The sequence below is a fragment of the Papilio polytes genome, unplaced genomic scaffold (assembly GCF_000836215.1).
Source record: "Papilio polytes unplaced genomic scaffold, Ppol_1.0 DF821289.1, whole genome shotgun sequence".
In the NCBI taxonomy this organism is placed as follows: domain Eukaryota; kingdom Metazoa; phylum Arthropoda; class Insecta; order Lepidoptera; family Papilionidae; genus Papilio; species Papilio polytes.
In genome coordinates, this window is record NW_013527915.1 from 5,088,249 (window position 1) to 5,108,385 (window position 20,137).

At 34.1% G+C, this 20,137-nt stretch overlaps 3 protein-coding genes across 6 annotated transcripts in view; 2 read left to right on the plus strand and 1 right to left on the minus strand.

Moving 5' to 3' along the window:
- LOC106109330 (inositol-trisphosphate 3-kinase A) overlaps positions 1-11,607 on the plus strand; it is a 57,610-nt gene extending 46,003 nt beyond the window's left edge. For 3 of the 4 annotated variants that reach the window (XM_013290784.1, XM_013290787.1, XM_013290785.1), the window contains 2 exons: positions 10,143-10,301; positions 10,478-11,607. In XM_013290784.1, the coding sequence (XP_013146238.1) occupies positions 10,143-10,301; positions 10,478-11,398 (1,080 nt within the window). In that variant the 3' untranslated portion in view covers positions 11,399-11,607. Of the gene's footprint in view, positions 1-9,704; positions 10,033-10,142; positions 10,302-10,477 lie in introns of those variants that run through there. The other variant, XM_013290786.1, reaches the window with a different exon arrangement.
- Positions 11,608-12,332: 725 nt separating this feature from the next.
- On the minus strand, positions 12,333-15,827 carry LOC106109328 (protein claret segregational). Its single transcript, XM_013290782.1, has 2 exons — positions 15,721-15,827; positions 12,333-15,113 (listed from the first exon to the last, which is right to left on the minus strand). The coding sequence occupies exon 2, from the start codon at positions 15,111-15,113 to the stop codon at positions 13,341-13,343; it is 1,773 nt and encodes a 590-aa protein (XP_013146236.1). The 5' UTR covers positions 15,721-15,827; the 3' UTR covers positions 12,333-13,340.
- Positions 15,828-16,253: 426 nt separating this feature from the next.
- LOC106109146 (probable RNA methyltransferase bin3) overlaps positions 16,254-20,137 on the plus strand; it is a 15,403-nt gene continuing 11,519 nt past the window's right edge. Inside the window, exons 1-5 of the mRNA XM_013290551.1 lie at positions 16,254-17,616; positions 18,048-18,238; positions 18,661-19,022; positions 19,623-19,844; positions 20,073-20,134. Of these exons, the coding sequence (XP_013146005.1) occupies positions 16,583-17,616; positions 18,048-18,238; positions 18,661-19,022; positions 19,623-19,844; positions 20,073-20,134 (1,871 nt within the window). The 5' untranslated portion in view covers positions 16,254-16,582. The remainder of the gene's footprint in view (positions 17,617-18,047; positions 18,239-18,660; positions 19,023-19,622; positions 19,845-20,072; positions 20,135-20,137) is intronic.

Consider the following 20,137-nt stretch of genomic DNA (forward strand, 5'->3'; position numbering starts at 1 on the left):
TAATGGCACGGAATCAGCCCATGAAACAATAAATTTAAACCTGAAAATGTCGCAACAAATTTTGTATAATGTGAAATGTGACGCACGTTGTAGCCTTGCTGGTGCGATGCGCCCTATTTCGTAAGCCACTGCTGCTACAGCACGAGGAAAGTCAACGACAATCCTATGTTAATACTTACGTACATATTAATGGATGGTGAATGAAACTGATCAAGGATTTCGTATAAGGTTTACCTGGTCTCGCCTGATTTACTGAACCCTTTGTGCGCATTTTCCTCGTAAATATGTTTAATTATAATGTTTACATTTCAGTATCATACTTAGAAATTGTATTCTTTCTATAGAAATAGAGTTTTACTATTGGAAAATTGTTGCTTATAAACAGTTTTCTTTCGATTACAAGTGGACGGAGATAGTACTAAAAAGGTGTTCGTTGTGCTTCTATTTTGTGTATTGTCTGACAAGCTCAGCTTTTAAATATATCTCAAAGACATTTTAGATGCGGAAAATGTGAATAGTCAAAGATTGCATAAGGTTTTTATGGAATATTTTCGGTGCATCGTTATCTGCTAAAACTGCTTTGAATAATTTTTATTATACAATCACATTAAAATCAGTGACCACTGTTCCGGAGCGTGTTTTTTTTTAAATTATACGTGGCCAAACTCGATTACATGGATGTTATTACGTTGTTGTATGATATTACATCACTTACAAAAACAAATGAGGTAAGGATCTCGTTATACGAAATGTCACCGAACGTAGTTGCTTAGGAATTACCTTCAGAGTATTTTGCGATTTAAAATCGCTATTATCAAGGTATTATGCAGGTCAATATTATAAAGTTCCAAAACCCTGAAGAAATTTTCGTAGTGACAGTAATTTCCTTCAATATGATAAATATGAAACAAAATGTTAGCACATTGAATGTACAATATAATTTAGTTTATGTAATTGGTATGTATACAATTATGGATGGATCGTGTGAAAGAGGATATGCTTAAAAAGGGAGCGGATTCAGATATGACGGCTGATGAGATATATGGAAGAGCAGCACATACTGTTCTGACCCTCCGTAAGGGATAAGGGCAAGTTGATGATGATGACTTGGTATGTGATTTGAACCGCGAAATCGATGATTTTTACGGAGAATACATCTAGTATACCAGCTAAAAGCTTATGAAACTTCCTTAGATCATTCATGTGAACATCGACACTTTAGTGTACTTTAGAACTCGCCAAGATTACATAATAGCTGTTGAACAAGAAGTCGCTTTGTTATCCATAATTTATAAACGTTTAAAGATAGTCGACACAAATTACAGTGCGAACAACAATTTTACTATCTACATAATAACCAGTGCAGTTAACCTCGTCGGAAAATATGTAAAGTATTGTCTATGCTAAATGTCTTGAACTCTAAGAGAAAGAAAAAAATATTTTCGTTATCTTATCCGACCACTATCGCCTAACCTCTGTGTTAACAAGAGCTTGAAGTATTTGAATCAACACAATTCTCAAACACTTTTAGTTTGTTTTGGTTTGTTGTGTGCTAACTTTTTTGCATTCCACATAATGACCTTGCATAAAAAGTTTATCAATAAGCATTTATAATTTTATAAGACCCAATTAGGGAATCTTTTCTTGTAGAATGTTACTACGAAATAAAAAGTAATAAAGTTTGTTATCCCTGTCTACCTTATTAGTCATGAGTCATTCAAAATTACTATGAAGAAATAACTTAAATGTTTGCTAGTAAATATTTTAACAATGCCGAGGCATGATGCTGCAATCGTAAAATACTTTATTAGTTTCCTCGATAACACCATTAAAATTCAGAACAGTTAAGGTGTTTGGCAAACCGTCAAAAGTAAGCACAACCTTTGTTGGTCTCATATAGTGTAGCAGCAGGATTTTAAACAAAGAATACTGTGTAATCAATTATATGTTATTAAACGATAAATGGTTTTAGAAGGGCCCTATGCTAAAGATAATTATCATCAGCTTGCAGACAAAAGTTATCTCCCGGAAGATAATCGTAAAAAATCAATCCTTTGCCCTTTTTTATGGAATAATCAGAATAAAATAGAAAAACTAAGTATGATACACTAACGAAAAAACGTATTACAAAAAAGTACTAGTAGGCGAAATTGACATGAATTCATTGCTTACTGATATGTTACATATTTGTGCTTAATTTTGATATGCTCTATAACATCGCAAGCAATTACTCAATAATGTCGTCAACTTTTTTAAATTATACAAGGAAGTTCATAGATAATCAGGTATCTGAATTATGAATCAATATTATCAATCAACAGAACAAGCTAATCCATCTTGCGTCGAGGGAACTTTGTCGTGTGTAGTGCATTTAATTTATTCATTTTTTGTTTAGAATGATAAAGTCTACGAATGCATCTGAAATTTCTAACCGATTTAAAAAAAGGATTAGTAAAACGGTAAACTTGTTTCCATAGTTTACAGTTAAAGTACAGATTTACCGTCTGCTCGTACACTTCAAAACTGCTATAGGTAATTTTAAAGAGCAAATGTTACACTCGTATGCATCGTGAAGAGTAAATAGAAAACGAAAAAAATGGATTACTATTTACCTCCTCAAGTAAGTTCGCCGATCGTGGCTGTCCTCTAGGCGTGGAGTGGCGCAAGTTCCGCTTCGATCAACACTTCGTATATTTTGTATTCGACAGTGCGGGTTTCCGCTTGCTGATATTATTAACATTCGACCCCGAATTGCTCGCCATACTCAAAAGCACGTTTCGTGATGATTATCCTCCAGCTGGCAGTAGCTAGTCTTTGTCGATGATAGAGCTACGGATTGAATTTGATTTATTGAGGTGTCATATTGCAGCACTAAACGTCTGTTTATACGTCCTCTTTGTTGCATTGTCATTCGACCTTCATTTATTGGGTGTTGCGATCACCCGCTCAGATTTGTAATGCGAGATTTATTTTATGCGTTTACTCTTGGCCGGACGACATACCGACACGCCTCTGTTAATGACCTATTGTTGAAGTTTTTGTCAATGTGTTTACATAGAATATGATGATCAAAATATTTACTATTACCACCTACACAACACGTCAATGAACGAGCTTACGGCGCAGTACTACGTGTTGTAACGTTCTTAATTTTTTCTTGCTTCTAATATTTTAACTACGATTGAATACTATCCGAAATAATCAAAGCTTTGGGAACCGTACATTTAATTATTTAATACTAATTTATCTATGCATACTCTTCTACCAATGCTTAATACCTTTACTAATTATCAACGCAGATAATCTAGTAGCTAAAAGAGTTATGGTAAAAAAACCTGAACTGTTCCACAAAACATGCTTTCGTTGCAGATGGCGATGAGTCATATTGTAAAATTGTTTGTAATTTATGTATATGTATATCGAAACGGCGCAGGCGCATCCACCGGCTGTGTCAACAGACAACATATGCGGCCACGCTAGCGCTACGCTTCTGTTCTGCGTCATTCGGCTAATTTTCGACAGAATTCAACGACGGCCCATTGAATAATATTACACCCTCATTAAGTTAACCTGTTATTCACCGAAGCGTATATGTAAATAAATGTGTGACGTCATCGCATTTGTTCTTTGAATTAAAATACTTTTATTCTTGTGAGTAATGTTCAAATTTTGTCACCAACCATTTTGTAGTTTTAAGATGTAATTAATGTTCTACAGATACTGCAATCTTAGTCTTTTTTAAGAATTAAAAGCTCATTTAAAACATTCTAGGTTATTTATTATACGGCTCAAATTAGGTATAACACAAAGTATTAGTGATTTCCTTTTTCTTGTAATGATGAAAACAGGAAAGAATTATTAAAGCACTGCTGCATCTATTTGCGTTTTTAATGTACTTTTCTTTGTGTTGCACGAGTATTATTTCATAATAACTGAAGTATACATTGTACTAATACTACCTAAAGGATAACAATGCACATTTGTATTGCAAAAATGATTAGAAATTCTGCTAGATAAAGTAATTTAGAATAGTTTAATTACAAACTTAATGTATAAATAATTTTTAAGAAAATAATTCGAGCATGTCATTATATTACCCATTTATGACGATTCCTTTGGGTATTATTATGAGTATGTTTCTCCATCATAAGTAAGAACATGCAATAGACGGAATTACTTTCATATTTATAACTACTATTTAATGAAAGCCATAAATTACAACTCGTCGTGGACTTTACTGTATAACAATTCGATTAGTCATTGCCTCCCCGACAACGCATTTTAAATAAAAAAAACCTCATAATACTTTATTTTAATTACCGTGGAGAATAATAATGTGAGCAAAGTAAACATGCTCATTAAATATTTACACGCGCGTTTTTCGTTTGTTTTTCTGGCGTCTTCTTTTTCGCGCCAAATGTCAACGTCACTGGCAACTTACACATTGTCGATAAATGTCAAAAATTGCGGCTCCAATTGAGTTTGTTGGCGAGTTTTTTTTTAAGATTTGCTTCTCAGAACTAAGAATAGCTTTAATCATTAGCCCATTAATTCACGCCGTTCGAAAATCATTACTGGAACTGCATAAACTTGGTGTACTTTAAAAAATTAACATTTACGTGGTTAAAAACAAAACCAGTAAGATATTCAAAGTTCTAGATTGTTATTTATAGAAATGTTGACGTCATAACTATTAACTTTATTTGTAGCTATTGATATTAATCATTGCTACAATGATGTTCGTAAGACATTTTTTATTCGCAACAGTTCACGCGTGTCTAAGCGCCGGCAAACTGAGTGTAATCTATTAGCTGGTGTTAAACATATTTGATTTGGACATATGCACGAACACGACTGTAGTTACATGGCAAACATCGGAAAAGTACGGAATGCTCACATGTAAATAACAACTGACAATGCAAACGCCAACTTCTTTGTTCCCCGTTCCCTTTTGTATGCATTTACATTATCAGGACCGGGAATCGTTTGCCGTTAACAATTCTACATTGTGCATCTGTGCCCTAAGTGATCTTACGGTAAGGCTTAGAGCTGCACTATAGATCTATCGATAACTTGAAGTTTAAGCTATCGATAGATCTACAATACAGCTTAATTTTGTAACTATAAAACTAAATGTGTCTTCCCTTGTATGTTTCGCAGGATCTCAAAGTAGAATCATTATTTTATCGCTACAAAATCGGCCATGTTTTCAAGCCGATTCTTGTCAATTATTATCTTTTTACTTAGTTATGTTTTTGACATAAATATAAATAAAAGTGTTTAATTATAACCAATGTTCCTTTTATTTTCACTTACGTCAAGTTGTTGATTAGACCGGTACATTTAAAGGCCAAATAACAATCAAAATTTGTGAGGTCGCATTACTTTAAGCATTATACGCGCGTCACATTCTGTCATTTACATATTCACATAACCTTGTGAAGGAAAATAAACTTGTGTATTGATTTAAAATCACCAATTTAAATCATATTATAGTAATGACTAATGATAATTCTGTTTTACAAAAACAATAATGTTTGTTTAAAAAAAATACCTTAAAATATTTTTAAATAACACGTAACTCGTTAAAAATAGTACAAATTGCTGCTTATAAATGTTTATTTAATTACTACTTTCTACGATCTGTAATACTATTATAATAAAGCGTAAAAACACACTTCTTTGTTGCCTAAGATGTCAGCAATCACAGCATATTTTTGAATATCTCTTTTTTTAATGAAAAGCCCTACACTTATGTCATGCTTTAGGCTACATATTTTCACGCCGTTAAACTTAGGGGTAAATATTTCGGATAAAAACCATAATGTGGGAAAGAGACCATAAGTTGTTGCCAACATCAGGGAAGCAAGGTTGCCATGGTTTGACATTATGTCATGTCATTTTGACATTTGCAATTGATAATCTGACAAATGTGCACAATAAATATTTTTTTTTTATAATTTCATGCGGATGATGTCGCATGGGAACAGCTAGTACAAGATATTATGTCGTGTATGGTAACAAATGATTTAAATAAACGCAAACTAAAGTAAGGATACATTTAGTTTAATTAACATCTATTTGTATTCCCAAGCAACGCCGGGCACCAACAGTTAGTTCGATGTAAACAGCGATAAAACGTCACAGCCGTTAGTGATACAAAACAAAAATACAAACTGCAAAGCATTATCGATGTTTAAATCAATATGTTTCTATTATTACGACAGAATAGCATATTAGCATATCTCCGTTGATTAACTATGACGCATACGTATTAAACCCTGTTTCTGGTTCACAGTGAAATTATAATTGTATGTTGTTTTCTCTGGTTTTTCGAACAGAACATAAGAGATGCCAATATATTTTTGTTAGTGTTTTAGCAGTGGACATTAGTATTGCGTTGCAATACGTTCTCGGATCTGCAGATTGTATTTTATTTTGTAGCCTAAACGGCTGAATAGAACTAGATGAAATTAGGCATAGATGTAGAGGAACAAATAGCCATACTTACTTTTTTATTTAATTTCACGCGGTTGGAGTCGCGGGCGAAAGCTAGTACTAAATGTAACTAAATGATTATATAAACACAATGTATTATTGTGTGGCCTCCAGACAGACATTAAGTCCACGCGCCGGGTCTGCATTATGCACTAGGCTGCACTTACCTGCAACTTAGGTTCACACCTCGACCGCTGCACAAACAACATAAAAAGATTGATTTGAATTCACGATTTATTTAGACTGACCTATTTTTAACACTCCGATATTGTTTGTTGCTCGCTTGAATAGATTGTTACTGAATTGTTAATATATTTCTTTTTATCGAAGTATAACTGTGGGATGTCGGTGCAGATTTCATACGATCCTAAGTAATATTTATATTAAGAAATAGACACTTCATATAATATCCACATTGTCTTTTTGTCTGTGTTGTGTATCATTTGGAAGTTAATGACATGCAGTTTAGTCAACAATTAAATCTCTATTAATTTTAATTATATTTCATTATATTGTAACATATTAAGCACGTAAATGCTATGGAATATTGTTGTAAATAAATAGTTATATCCAATAATATAGAGAGAATATTTATATTCCAAGTTTAACGTTAGTTTATAAATTTAATGGTTTAAATTATATCTTAAGTCAATTAGCAACAAAGTTAGTTTAGCAGATTTTTAGTTAGTTTAGTAGATTACTTAATTGCCTTACGTCATTTAATAAACATTAAAAAAATGCAACTTTTAAAACACAAAATAGCTTATAACAATAGCTAATTGTGATAATTTAATTGACGCACTCATTTTATTTTATTAGACTTACGCAATATCTGAATAAGATTTCTACGAAAGCATGTAATCGTGATATATTCATAAAAAGTCAACAAAAAATGTATTTAATATGAAGCCAACAAACAACAGAATTATTCTACTTACTAGAATAGTCGTATTGGTTCATTGACAAGACATTCTCTTAATATGGTAGTAATGTAGATCAATTTTTTTGTGTAAACGTCAATTCCTTGGTTCAGTTTCAGCAGTCTGTATAAAGTTCTAAGATTCTATCTCATATGCATCAATCTTCACGATTTCTTTTTAAAAAGATTTATTGCAATTACATTTTGTAATCTAAATAACCTTTGACTTACGATGACTATTGGAAACAACGCACTTCCAATTTACGTTAAATATCATATAAAATCCCGCAGTAAAACCGCATTCTGATGTATAAGGAAATAACTGTAATTTGAATGTCCTGCTCGTCTTGCTTTGTGATATTATAAGATCCATAAAAAAAAATGTAGTAACATTGAGTCATTAAGTAAAACATTTGATACGAGGTCATTTTCATGACGTCTTTTCAATTATCTTAATGACTCTAATGAACATTTACGTTCATTAACATGCTCAACTTTTACTTACACTTCGTCTGTCTAACGACAAACAATGGAACAAGCCAACAAGCAAACAGTCGCCAATATGCATGCTATGTTATCATTCCGCACATGAGGCCGGGCGTCATATATTTAGGCAGGATCTTCCCCGCGTCATACGTCACACACTAAAAACACAATTTTGTCAGCGTCATATTTCCTTTTTCTTATCTTAGCGTTTGTATGTTTTTTTTTATATTTCCATCTATAATATTAGGTTATTGTTACGTCATCAAAATGCGTCTCTAATATTTATTTGTGCGTTAGTAATTTTTACAATTTGTAACATAACGATAGTGATGAAGAAAGTAACTTCGTGAATTTAATTAATCTAGCTATTTTACAATTGAAGTGATTACATGTAGAATTGCATAAAGTGAACACCTATAAATGTAATATTACCACATTTAGACAAATTTTTTTTTTAATTTTTAAGGACAATTTCGTTGTATTTATTTCATAGAAAAAGCTAGAGGGTTTTACCCACATTCAGATTCATAAGACAAAGGTGAACACAAAATTGCCAGACAATATCTTGTTGTTGCTCTTGCTGCGGACGTCAACAAGAATTCATTTACACATAAAAGAGTTAGGGGAAAAATTGGTAAACACTTCTAGAAGCGAATGAAAAATTTGCAATATGTTCTACGCAGTTCGAAAATAAGTGAATTCAACGAATTATTCACGTTAACATTGAAATGTTGATACCGTTGCAGTAATAAGGTGTAAAAATAAAAAGAATTAAAAAAATATGCAATGGGAATATTTGGCTATAAGGCAAGGAGGGCTTGGAAATTACAAAATTTTCTTTGCCATAAGTCATGACTACCTAAAATATTAAAACGGTAGTAAACGTAAATCCTTAATTTGAGTAATATTACCTAGTATATTGTACAGTAAAGAGAAAAAGTTTTACGGTGTTATTCAGCAATTGCTACAGTTTACCTATAAACATCGCAGATTAAAAAGATGCTGAATTATACGATCAAGGAGCATCAGTGGAAACACCACAACCAAACCCGTAGGAAATTTCTTAAGTTTAGTTTTTACACACGAAAGTAATTTGAGTATGTACATATTTGAACAAACAAAATAATAAAACTATAAATAATTTTTCAAAACTATTTTAAATAAAAATGTGTGCGATAACGGATACATTAAATGTATTGTTAACTAACCAAGTTCAAAACACGACGAATATATTATTTGCCAATTAATTCCTTTCGTTCCTAATATCACAGTCTGAAAAGTAATCAATGTTGACCAAGGAAAGCTCGTTGGTCAATAAAATAAGGCTTTTGCTATTTTACACTTATTTCGATTGAAATGATAAAATTAATAATTTATTTAACAAATCAACATGCCTTTTCGCCACCAGTTTACCTTACTTTAATCAAATCATATTTAATCATGACAGAAACGGTTAATTTTTTACGACGCATTTTAGACACAGATTCAATACGCATTAATTTACTAGAAGGTAGATGATGATCGATGTTTTGCTCTACATAATATTATTGCTTCTATAAAGGGTGAAACATAGACAAAACGACTTTTCATATAGATTTTCTTTCCATTCGTGACAATTAATTTCCAACCGAGCTTTTTCTGACAATCCTAAGTTGTAACAACCACCTTTTAATGACTAAACTAATTTTACTTGAATACAGTATTTTAAAACTTACACGATTTTTAAATGCCTAGAATAAACAAAATAAATGATAGTTTGTGGTTTGAGGCAATCGACCGGGCGACGTAGTTGAGTTTAAAAGAAAAACAGACGCTAGGAAAACTGCGGTAAGGCAAGCGGGAGGGCCGCGGAGTGCGGGCGCCGCAGCCGACGTCACGAGAAAGCCGAGGTCTCTATATAAGCTGCGCCGACCCTCCCACCGACATCACTCGCAGGCAGTTGACGTTAGTTCACGCACGTCTATAGCTCCCGCGTACATTCGTTTACTCTGCGCTCACTTGTGTTCACGCGTTCACCGCACGCACTCGTCATGACGGTCACCAGCAAGATGAACAGTGTTTCCCGCCAATCAGTCCTGAGCCGCCTCGGACCCGGTGGCCTGCTTTATGCCGCAAATAAAATTATAGCGGTACGTTGGAGTATAGTGTTGTGTTTGTCTTACCTTCCAACAGTGAACGACGTTTCAATGTGCTCTATCGCATAGCATTGTGTTTGAACTCGTGCCTTTGTTGTCCTCAGGTTGCATCTGGCAAGGACGAGGACCGCTGGCGCGGCAAGGACGAGGGCGCTCTCTTCAAACGCTGGAGACGCACGCCCTCAGCTGAGCCCGTTCCCGCAGTCACCGCTCCTGCCACTCCGCAGTCGCAACCTTCGGATTTACTCAAGTTTTTAGCTATTGTAAGTAGTAATATTTAATTTTTTAAACATTAAAATTTTTCCTTTTTTACTGACAGATTTCCTTTTAGATATTATTTTTAACGTTAACAATACCTTATTTCTTACGTTTGAAAGGAACATTTTGAGTGAAAATATATATTTGTGTAAGTGCTAACGTAGACTTTTTATTGTTACAGAATGCATTAGAATTATCTGCTCCGGCTTCGGATGCGCTATTGAAGTCGAGATCGTCGGAATGGTTCCAGCTGTCGGGACACCCCGGGTCTCTGGCGCCGGCCGGACCTGGAACCGTGTGGAAGAGGCGCGCGGCCGGCGACCACCCGGCCCACAACCCCGAGCGCGATGCCTACGAAGCGCTCGCCGCCTGCCCCTACATGCGTTCCGCCATCCCGCGCTACTACCGCGAACTAGAGTACGGCGGCGAGCACTTCATCGAGCTGCAGGACCTCTTGCATGGATTCCGTGATCCACACGTCATGGACATCAAGATGGGCACGCGCACCTTCCTCGAGGACGAGGTCAGCAACGCACGTGCGCGGTCCGACCTCTACGAGAAAATGGTGCGGTTGGATCCGAACGCCCCCACCGAAAGCGAGCATGCAGCCCGCGCAGTCACAAAGCTACGTTACATGCAATTCAGAGAACAGCAGTCTTCCTCTGCCGATCAGGGGTTCAGAATTGAAGCCGTGAAGCTGCCGGGGCAGCCTCCTCTCACAGACTTGCAGAAAGTCAAGGAGCCGAACCAGCTGGCCGCAACCATAGCGCGTTTCCTAGGCGACGAGAAACGTGCCCGGCGTGCTATCGCAGCACGCCTTCGTGAGATAAGAGACCTCTTCGAGCGCTCGGAGTTCTTCCGAACGCATGAGATCGTCGGCAGCAGTATCTTCATTATTTACGACGACGAGCGAGTGGGTGCCTGGTTGATAGACTTCGCAAAGACACGTCGCGTGCCCGATGACATTGTTGTTAACCATCGTGCGCCCTGGAAACAAGGAAATCACGAAGAGGGTTTCCTGTTTGGACTCGACAGGCTGATTACCATCGTAGAAACTGCCGGACTGTCTAAAAAAGACAGCGAGCCAGAGGTGACACGTTGAACGTGGTGCGAGGGAAACTTGGACTCGCTCCGCGGCCGCTGACCGCTCGGCCCCTGCGCCCACTGCTCTTCCTGCGTCAGAGTAACGCTAGGAGATGTACAGAATATACTGTTTGTGTTTGTGCATATGAAAGATAATGCGATTGTTTCGCTTTATAAAACTGATCTAGTCCTTAATAAATAATTTAAAATAAAGTATCATTTTCGTAATCCGTATATTTCATTTTAACCCGATATTAAATGACCCTTTACTTTCACTTTGTTTCTTACCATCAGTAAGTATTTTATATCAGAGATAGAAATATCTCCTAAAGCTGAAATCAATAAGTCGAGCTAGTAAAGTAATAAATGAAAAATATAAGATCACATCAACTCATAAAGTCCCTCCAGTGATAAAAGCAAAAACTAAATATGTACTATACTGATACAATATAGAAGTCATTGACAAATTCATATAAATGTACAATTATATCTCTCATACAGTGCAGTAAGTAAAATAGGAAATATTTTTGCTCTATCTTATCTTTACTTTCTCGAAATAGAAACTAATTGTACTAAAGTGATAAATATGCTGCACATAAATAACTACAGCTAATTTTTTTTCAAGGGAAAATAATCTGATAGTACATACATTTCATAATAACGTCATAAAATCAGATTGGTCTTTTCATTTTGAATCTTTGAAATGCCAGTTTCAAAACTAGTAGCGCCATCTAATGGCGATACAATACACTAAAAAGTTCTGCAAATTCAATGCATCAAATATAGATGAATTTAATTTGTTTAAATTATATTAACAAGAATTAAGATTTTTTTACGACCTAGTATTAAAATTTTACAGATAAAAGAATTCAACAATAAAGATAGAAAATGGCCATGAAAACAAGGAAGATATTTATAACTAATTTATTATGTATGAATAAAAGTTGTTCATCTAAGATACTACTTTATAATAAAATTATAATTATAATTACAATAACACTCGAGTTACAGAAATAGAACTACGCGTCAATCATAGATAAATTAAAATCGAGCAATTATGTTCATGTGGTAGCCCATTTTTAGAGTCGAATGTCCAAATTTTTATTTTACTATATCTTTTATGACAGAAATACTGTAATATGTTACAATTATAAACATTTTTTTTATGTTTTCATAATACAACAAATGTTTAATAAAAAAATGAATTAGATCATCGATTGCTTTTAACACATTTTACTGTCAATGTTAAATCCTAATGCAATGTCAAAAATAACAAACAGTAACAAAATATAGTGTCAAAACCTTAATTCTGTCCAGCAGGTGGGCTATTGCGGATTTTAAATACTAATGATCTTGCATATAGAGCCGGTTTACTCTACTAGCGCCCTGGGCGAGATTTCTACGTCCTTTTTATCATATCTAAAGTGGAAGGGTTTAAGCAATATATGAGCCGACCAGTGGTTTCTGACAGGCGCCCTACCCTACATAGCATAAACAAATATATCTAGTGTTCAAAGTAGTTTCTCAGTAAGATTTCAAAAGTAAAAACTGGCGTAAAATACAATTTTTTCTTTTCGAAAAACGGATATAAAATTCAACCACCACAATTACTATGAGAGTTAGTTTCTTCTCCCCAGACTAAGGGCCATATCAATTACCTTATTTTATTGATTACTACCTAAACTACATTTAATTGGTGGAATAACAGTAAAACTGAATGTTTTTGGGAGTGCCTTAACATATTTCATATTAGAATTTACAAACTACGTGTCCTAAAGACATTCATAATTAATAAAAAAATACAAATAAACCTCCATTGTAAGTATATTTTGAGAACTAATCTAAGTTAATGCAGGTCAACTTATAAGTTGTTTATAATTACAATAAGCAACATCATTTAACGAAATGTCATTACTACTAACAAGAAATCAAACATAATGAAAATAGGTCAGTATGTAAAATTAAAAGTTATCAACCATTGTCAGATTTTTCTTAGCTTTAGTGGTGCGACAACTGTTGACTTTGGTAGCAAATCGTAAAGAGTTCAAAGTCTCGCCGAAATATTCATCAAATTGATTGATATTGACCAACATAAGTGTTTTAGAATTGCCACCGAGACTAGGCATCAAAAGGTGGGTTAATTTAGAATTTCTGTAAGGAATGTGAGATTGATGAGTTTGTAACGAAAGTATTACTTTCGAGAGTTCAGACAATGATCTATTTATATGTTTAGTTTCATCCATTCTCTGTGTTGTTTTCCCACTCTCTGATCCCGCCAGATCCACCAAATTTAAATTGCTCGTAAATTTCTCTTTGCGTGTTTCATTGATAGCTGCTATCTTAATTTGTGCGACAGAGTGTGACCTGGAGCTTCGTTCGTTGTTCAATGTTGCAGCAGTTTGTCTGTTACGTTGGGCAAACATCAACAGCCTGATGAAATCGTGAGCGCTTGCAACTTCCTCTTCCTTTAAATTGGATACATAGACATCAGTACCCTTAGAATTAACCATTTTAATGTCATGACTGTCTTGTTCTTTATTGGAATCCAGCAAGTCATAGATGACTTCGTTGTATATCTCTAAAAAGTTTGCTTTAACAGTTAATTCCCAGCCCATTCTCTTCAAATCTTCCATACAGCTGAATATCATATCAATGGAGCGAGGTATGATTCCATAGTTTTCTTTACCACAACTGCCTTCCATTGTGTATGTTTTACCTGAACCAGTTTGGCCATAGGCAAATATACATACATTGTAACCATCCAGTGCTGATTGTATCATCGAGGACACTTGAGTGAAAACATCTTCTTGAGTAGCATGTGGTGTAAAAATACCATCAAATGTAAATGAATGCTGGGATTTGCCTTTTTTAGCTGAACTTAACAACTCAGTTTTCTCAACCTCTATAGAACAAGCATCTAGTACATTTAGGCAAAACAGTGGTTTAGTTTTCTCTGATTCTAGCGGAGGCCTTATCCTGCAGTAAACTCGAATATTTCCTTTCAGATCTTGAACAGTGTTTCTTAAAATTCTTTGGTCCTTATACATAAGGGCTAGTATATTCTGTAATGCATCTGTCTCTTCTTGCAAGCTTTTATGGCGTTCGGATAAATCATTATATTGTTTGTCCAAGTGGTCAAATTCCAATGATTTTTGCTTTAGATTATTTGCAACTTCACTTAAAATTTTAATTTTATTTTGTAGTTCTTCATAAGCATGTTTTGTAATGTCATAATCTATTTTTAGATTTTGCAGTTCTGAAGATTTTTCTTTCAAATCTTTAATAGTGTTAAGTAATTTTTCTCTCATAATGTCTTTTTCTGTATTTGTACTTTGTAAAGCATCTTTAACTTTTTCATAGTCTTCATTTGTCTCTCCATGCTTTTCTTTTAAATCACTATATTCTGACTTAAGAACTTTATGTTTTTCCAGTAAATCTTGAAATCTAGCCTTGTAATCGTACGGTGGAATCTTTGGGTTTAGATTTGTTTTACTAGTCGTTTTAGCAGAAGGTCCTGCAGCGGCAACTGGTACTGAGGCAGCTCTCTTCACCCGTGGAGCTGGCAGTGTTGTAGTCACCCCATTTCTCCCAATGGGCTTTGTATGATTTAATATTAAAAGTTTCTTATCTGTATCACTTAGTGTCTTTGCCAAAATTCTGGATGTGGGTCTACCATTCAGAATGGTAGGTCTGTTTTCTTTTGTAGATATAGGCAATTTTGGAATTTTTGACATCTGTAATACATGAATGTCATTATTAATAACTAAGTAACTAAAACTTAATAACAAATTTAACTGATATAACCCTTAGTTAAAAATTACGAATTTAAGGATATCAAATTAATAAGACCTTAGTCAGCAAGAGCAAACGATGTCACGATAAGGCATACATACATACAATTCTGCCCATGGGCATATAGGTAAAAAACCATTTTGTGATATGTAAATTCTAAAAAAAAACATTTACATTCTGCTAAAATCAACTTAGTGGCGCAGGACAGATCTACGGTAATAAATAAACAATAACGGAATACGTTATTTCATTCAATATACAAATTCAAAACATTGAATTAATTTTAAAGGGATATCTTTAGTACAAATAGCTGCGAGTCCGCTAAGCATGTAAGGCGATTATATAAATATTTACTATCGAAGCTCAAAGAAAAACAAACCATGCCGTTATAAAAATAACAACATCTAATAGAATTTAAAACACCACTTCAAAAAGAAACTTGCATTTTATGTATTTTGGTTCACGGTCTCCATTAGTATATTGTACATTTTTTATTGTACAATTATTGCAATAGCATACAACTTAATATTATAAGCAAATATACCATACCTTTTTATTAGAAAACACAAAATTATAGCGATTTTTAAAACATAAAACTTTGCTTTACTGTTTGTCAAGTTAAACGGTCAGTTTTCAATTCAATTCAAATTCAAAAACTATACGCTTCGTTTGTGTTACCACTATGTCATTTAAAAAAATATATATTTGCCATCAGTGAAAACTGTTTTTTTTTTTTTTAAATAAACGTGTTTTTGTGTCAACATTATTAAATTAAATGGGAAATAAAAATGAATTGTAGTTTTCTTTTATAAGCATGTAACTATTTCACAAATAGTTAGCAGATATTTAAATTTATTAGATTTGCAACGAGTTTTAGAATCGTTTATCTTGTTAAGTCTATGTTGTATTATGTTGCACTTTTTAATTCGGTTTGGTGATAAATGTTTAGTAAATTAAGAAAGATAAATTGAATTTATCAAAAATACAAAATGGTACCTTCCGAAATTCCACAAGTAGCTCTGGTGTTTACTGCTCTTTGACAGAAAAGTTCGTAGAATTTATTTTATTATCATTGGCAACTTTTACGCTGTCATATTGCCATTTTTCTAATCAGTTTCTCACCAGTTTTGTGTTTGTGGTGTGATACGTGCAATATGGAGCATATTGTTTTGTTAAGTGAATAAATGAGGATTAAGTGAACATATAGGTATAAACCGTAACAGTAGGACAATTTTTGTGAAATCGAATTGTGTATTATGTTTTTTGCTACTTTACAAATACCATTGTTATACCCTGTTTATCACCATTGGCGGATGTCCTTGTAGATTTTATGAGATCTGAAGTGGCGGTAAATTTAATTTTTTTAAATGTTACGAAAATAATATGTAATACCTAGTTACTCGTAACAGTAATGATGGAGAATCTAGAAGAAAGTGTGATTAAAAGTGAAAATAAAATTGAGATTAATAATATGGAAAACGAGGCGGGAGACATTTCTGATACCGATGGGCCGGATACAAGTGAACCATCTGTTTGCGTATCGGAGGCACCACTGGTGGACGACGTGAGCTCCGCCAGAGAAAATGAAGCTCTTGGCCCGGGAGGATCTAAGAAACCAAAGAAAAAATCTCGTGGCAAGAAGAGTCATGTGTCAGCAAAAGATAATGTCGACAAGGGTGCTGTAAGAAGAGTTCACTATCCAGGGCCAAAATTTAAACAATGCCGTAAAAGGGCACAAAGCTTTCCTTCTATTTCAAAGTTTTTTCTTCCAAATAAAAGACCTCGTAAGGAAGCTTTTATTCCACCTACGAAATTTTTACTTGGCGGAAACATTTCCGATCCGTTAAACTTAAACAGTCTGCAAGATGAAGATATTAACAGAGCTATGAATGCTGTTACTCCAGAATCATCACCATTGCCAACACCACCCAGGCATAAAGCCAAAATAGATGTGATTATCCCCCCAAACATTCGAGATCCATTAAATTTAATGGAACCTTTGGACAATGATGAGTATGAGAAAAGATTGGAAATGCAGCAGAGAAGGCCAAGAAAGAGGGCCAGAATTAGACGCCGAACCACAGACAATACAATACCATCTGTAGAGTTGACTGAGGAAAAATTGGAGAATATAAAGGAGCCACCTCCACCGGACCCATCTACATCAAAGTCCAGGAAAAGGTCATGCAGTGATAGTGATAATGCTTCTCAGAAGGGAAAAGAAGGAAAAAAATTAAGGCGCATGGATTCATTGGATAAAATAGTGAGCCCAGTAGTGCCCCAACCTGGAGCCTGGATGCGTGCTCGACCAAACCAGCACCCCGCACAGCCGGAGCGGCGCACTTCTCCGCACCGTACTAAACCTAAAAATGATGATAAAGTGGCTCAAAATTTGCCAGTGTTTCATTCAAAGAATATGAGATTTCAGTATGGGAATTATGACAGGTAATGTTTATTTCAATTGGAATCATATAAGTTTAATTGAGAAATTTAAGAATAATTTTCAGAGTAAACCATTTTAGTGTATATTATGAAAGTTGGCAATATTTGTTTAAAATCTGTAAGTTTGTATTAAATTTGTAAACACCTGTTTTTTTTTGTCTTATAATTTTGTGGTTCTTAGAGTTTATCAGATTTTCTATTTAAAATGCAAGCAATGTTTTTTGCAAAGTCAGTTATTTACAATTTGAATTTTGATATTAATCAAAATGCTGCTTATTAAAACAGCATTGTGATTTTTGAGTCAAAATATTACTTTGATCTTTAAAATGCTTGCAAAATTGAGTAATAGACTTCTACTAACCTATGAATATTAAATTAATAAGAAAAGGGTTACAGACAGGTTTATTGTTTTTAAATTATGTATTGCTTTTCAGGTATTATGGATACAGACACTTAAATGCAATGATGGATATCAGGCTGCAAGTATTTGAGATGCACAGGCATCTGTTCCAGAATAAGGATGTGTTGGACATTGGATGTAATGTTGGTCACATATCTATTGCCGTTGGCCGCACCCTTGGCGCTAGATCTGTTGTTGGCATTGACATAGACCCTCTCCTCATTGGTACATAACTCATTTACTTTAATAATTAAATTATAGTTTTGTTTTACATTATAATAAATTAAAAATCACAAAGTGTGAAATCAGGAACATTGCTTTTTGCATGAGTGTTATTGCAAATAAAAACAAATTCAAGCTTGTCTTCAAAAACAATTTGTTTTTCAAAATAATACTTTTAAATAAATATTGATTTGAATACTATTAAGAATACTTCAGGTTTATTCGAATTTTTAGCCTAACACCAGTTTTAATACAAAATGGAATAAATTATTAGTTCAAAATGTAATAGTATTTGTTAATCATGATTCATTTTGTTTTAACAGTTATATCATCAGTGCTAGTTGTAGATTTTAAAATAAGTGCAATAATTAATTATATATGTTAATTTCATCAGTAATTAATAATATTTACTAATTCTGTTTTAGGAAGGGCTAGAAAGAATTTGAAAGCGTTTATACCGGTGCCAACGGAAGTGCCGAAAATCGAAGAAGAGAAGAAACTGGAAGGGGAAGTTGAAGAAGAAAAAAAAGTTGATTGTGAACAGTGTAAAGGACTGAAGTGTGATAGTTGTGTTTCCACTGAACAAAAACAGGATAAGAGTGAAGAAAGCAAAAAGACATTATCAGGCAGGAAAATCAGGAAACCAAGAAAGAATAGAAAGGCAGTAAATAAGCAAGATCATGGTCAATGTTTCTTCCCTATGTCAATGTCAGTGTTATTTGGACCACTTGATAATACAACAGAAGCTGCTCCACCTGTATTTCCCTATAATATAACATTTAAGCAGGTAAATATTATTTTGTACATTTTTTTATATTTATTATATGCTTACTATAACTAAGAAGTACAGATCAGAGAGCATTGTCATTTAAACATTTTTAAATGTTTGATAAATGCAAGCTGCTGTTTAAACAAATAACATAAATATACTTTGTTCATCATTACAGTCAAATAGCATCAAGAACACTAGAATCTAGTAAGACTAGTACAATGTAAGAGCTAGATATTGTAGAGTACACTTAGGTATGCATTGATGACATAGATATCACTGTCTTGAGAAGTATGTTAAGTGTGATTGAATATTAAGTAGAATTGTGAAGTTTACTAACTGGTTTTAAGAATATGCTTATATAAAGGAAACAAACGGAATAAAAACGATGAGAGATGAGGTACATTTGCATTTAAAAAAATCTTTAAGTTGTGACATGACTTGATAATGCAAAATACTCATTACATAAAAAGTGCATGTGGAGTTGAATGATAAAGAGACATTAATATAACTGAATTAATTACTTTTCAACATTTATATTACACTTTGCTTTTAATTTGTACTAAATACTTCTCCTTGGTACATTTTTTCAAAACTACCTACCATTAACTTTCACAGGGAAACTATGTACCGCGCGAGGACATTTTGACTTCAGCAATAGAGAGTCCCCAGTTCGACTTGATCCTCTGCCTGTCGACGACGAAGTGGATGCACCTGAACTGGGGTGACGCCGGTTTAAAGCGGGCCTTCCGGCGCATGTTCGCCGACCTCCGCCCCGGAGGGAAACTGGTGCTGGAAGCACAAAACTGGGCTAGTTATAAGAAGAAAAAGCGTTTAACGGTAATTACATTTTTTGTTTCCATATTAAAGAACAGATTTTTTTGTAAGAAACAGTTGGAATTTTCCTTTTAGAATAGAAAACTACTAAAAACTAAACTCTTTTTATTGCTAATTTAGAATTTAGTTCGGTAGTCTGGCTGCTAAATAGCACAGAAGTGATCCTTTGCTTAGTTTGCACACTCAACCAGTATGACGGATATTCAAAATGTGTTTGTTTTTTAATTTCAGCCGACAATATATGAAAACTTCAATTCAATCGAGATGTTCCCCCACAAATTCCGGGAGTACCTGCT

Bases quoted from the DNA above. Each gene is read 5' to 3' on its own strand.
- LOC106109328 (XM_013290782.1), bottom strand. From the start codon at position 15,113: ATGTCAAAAATTCCAAAATTGCCTATATCTACAAAAGAAAACAGACCT.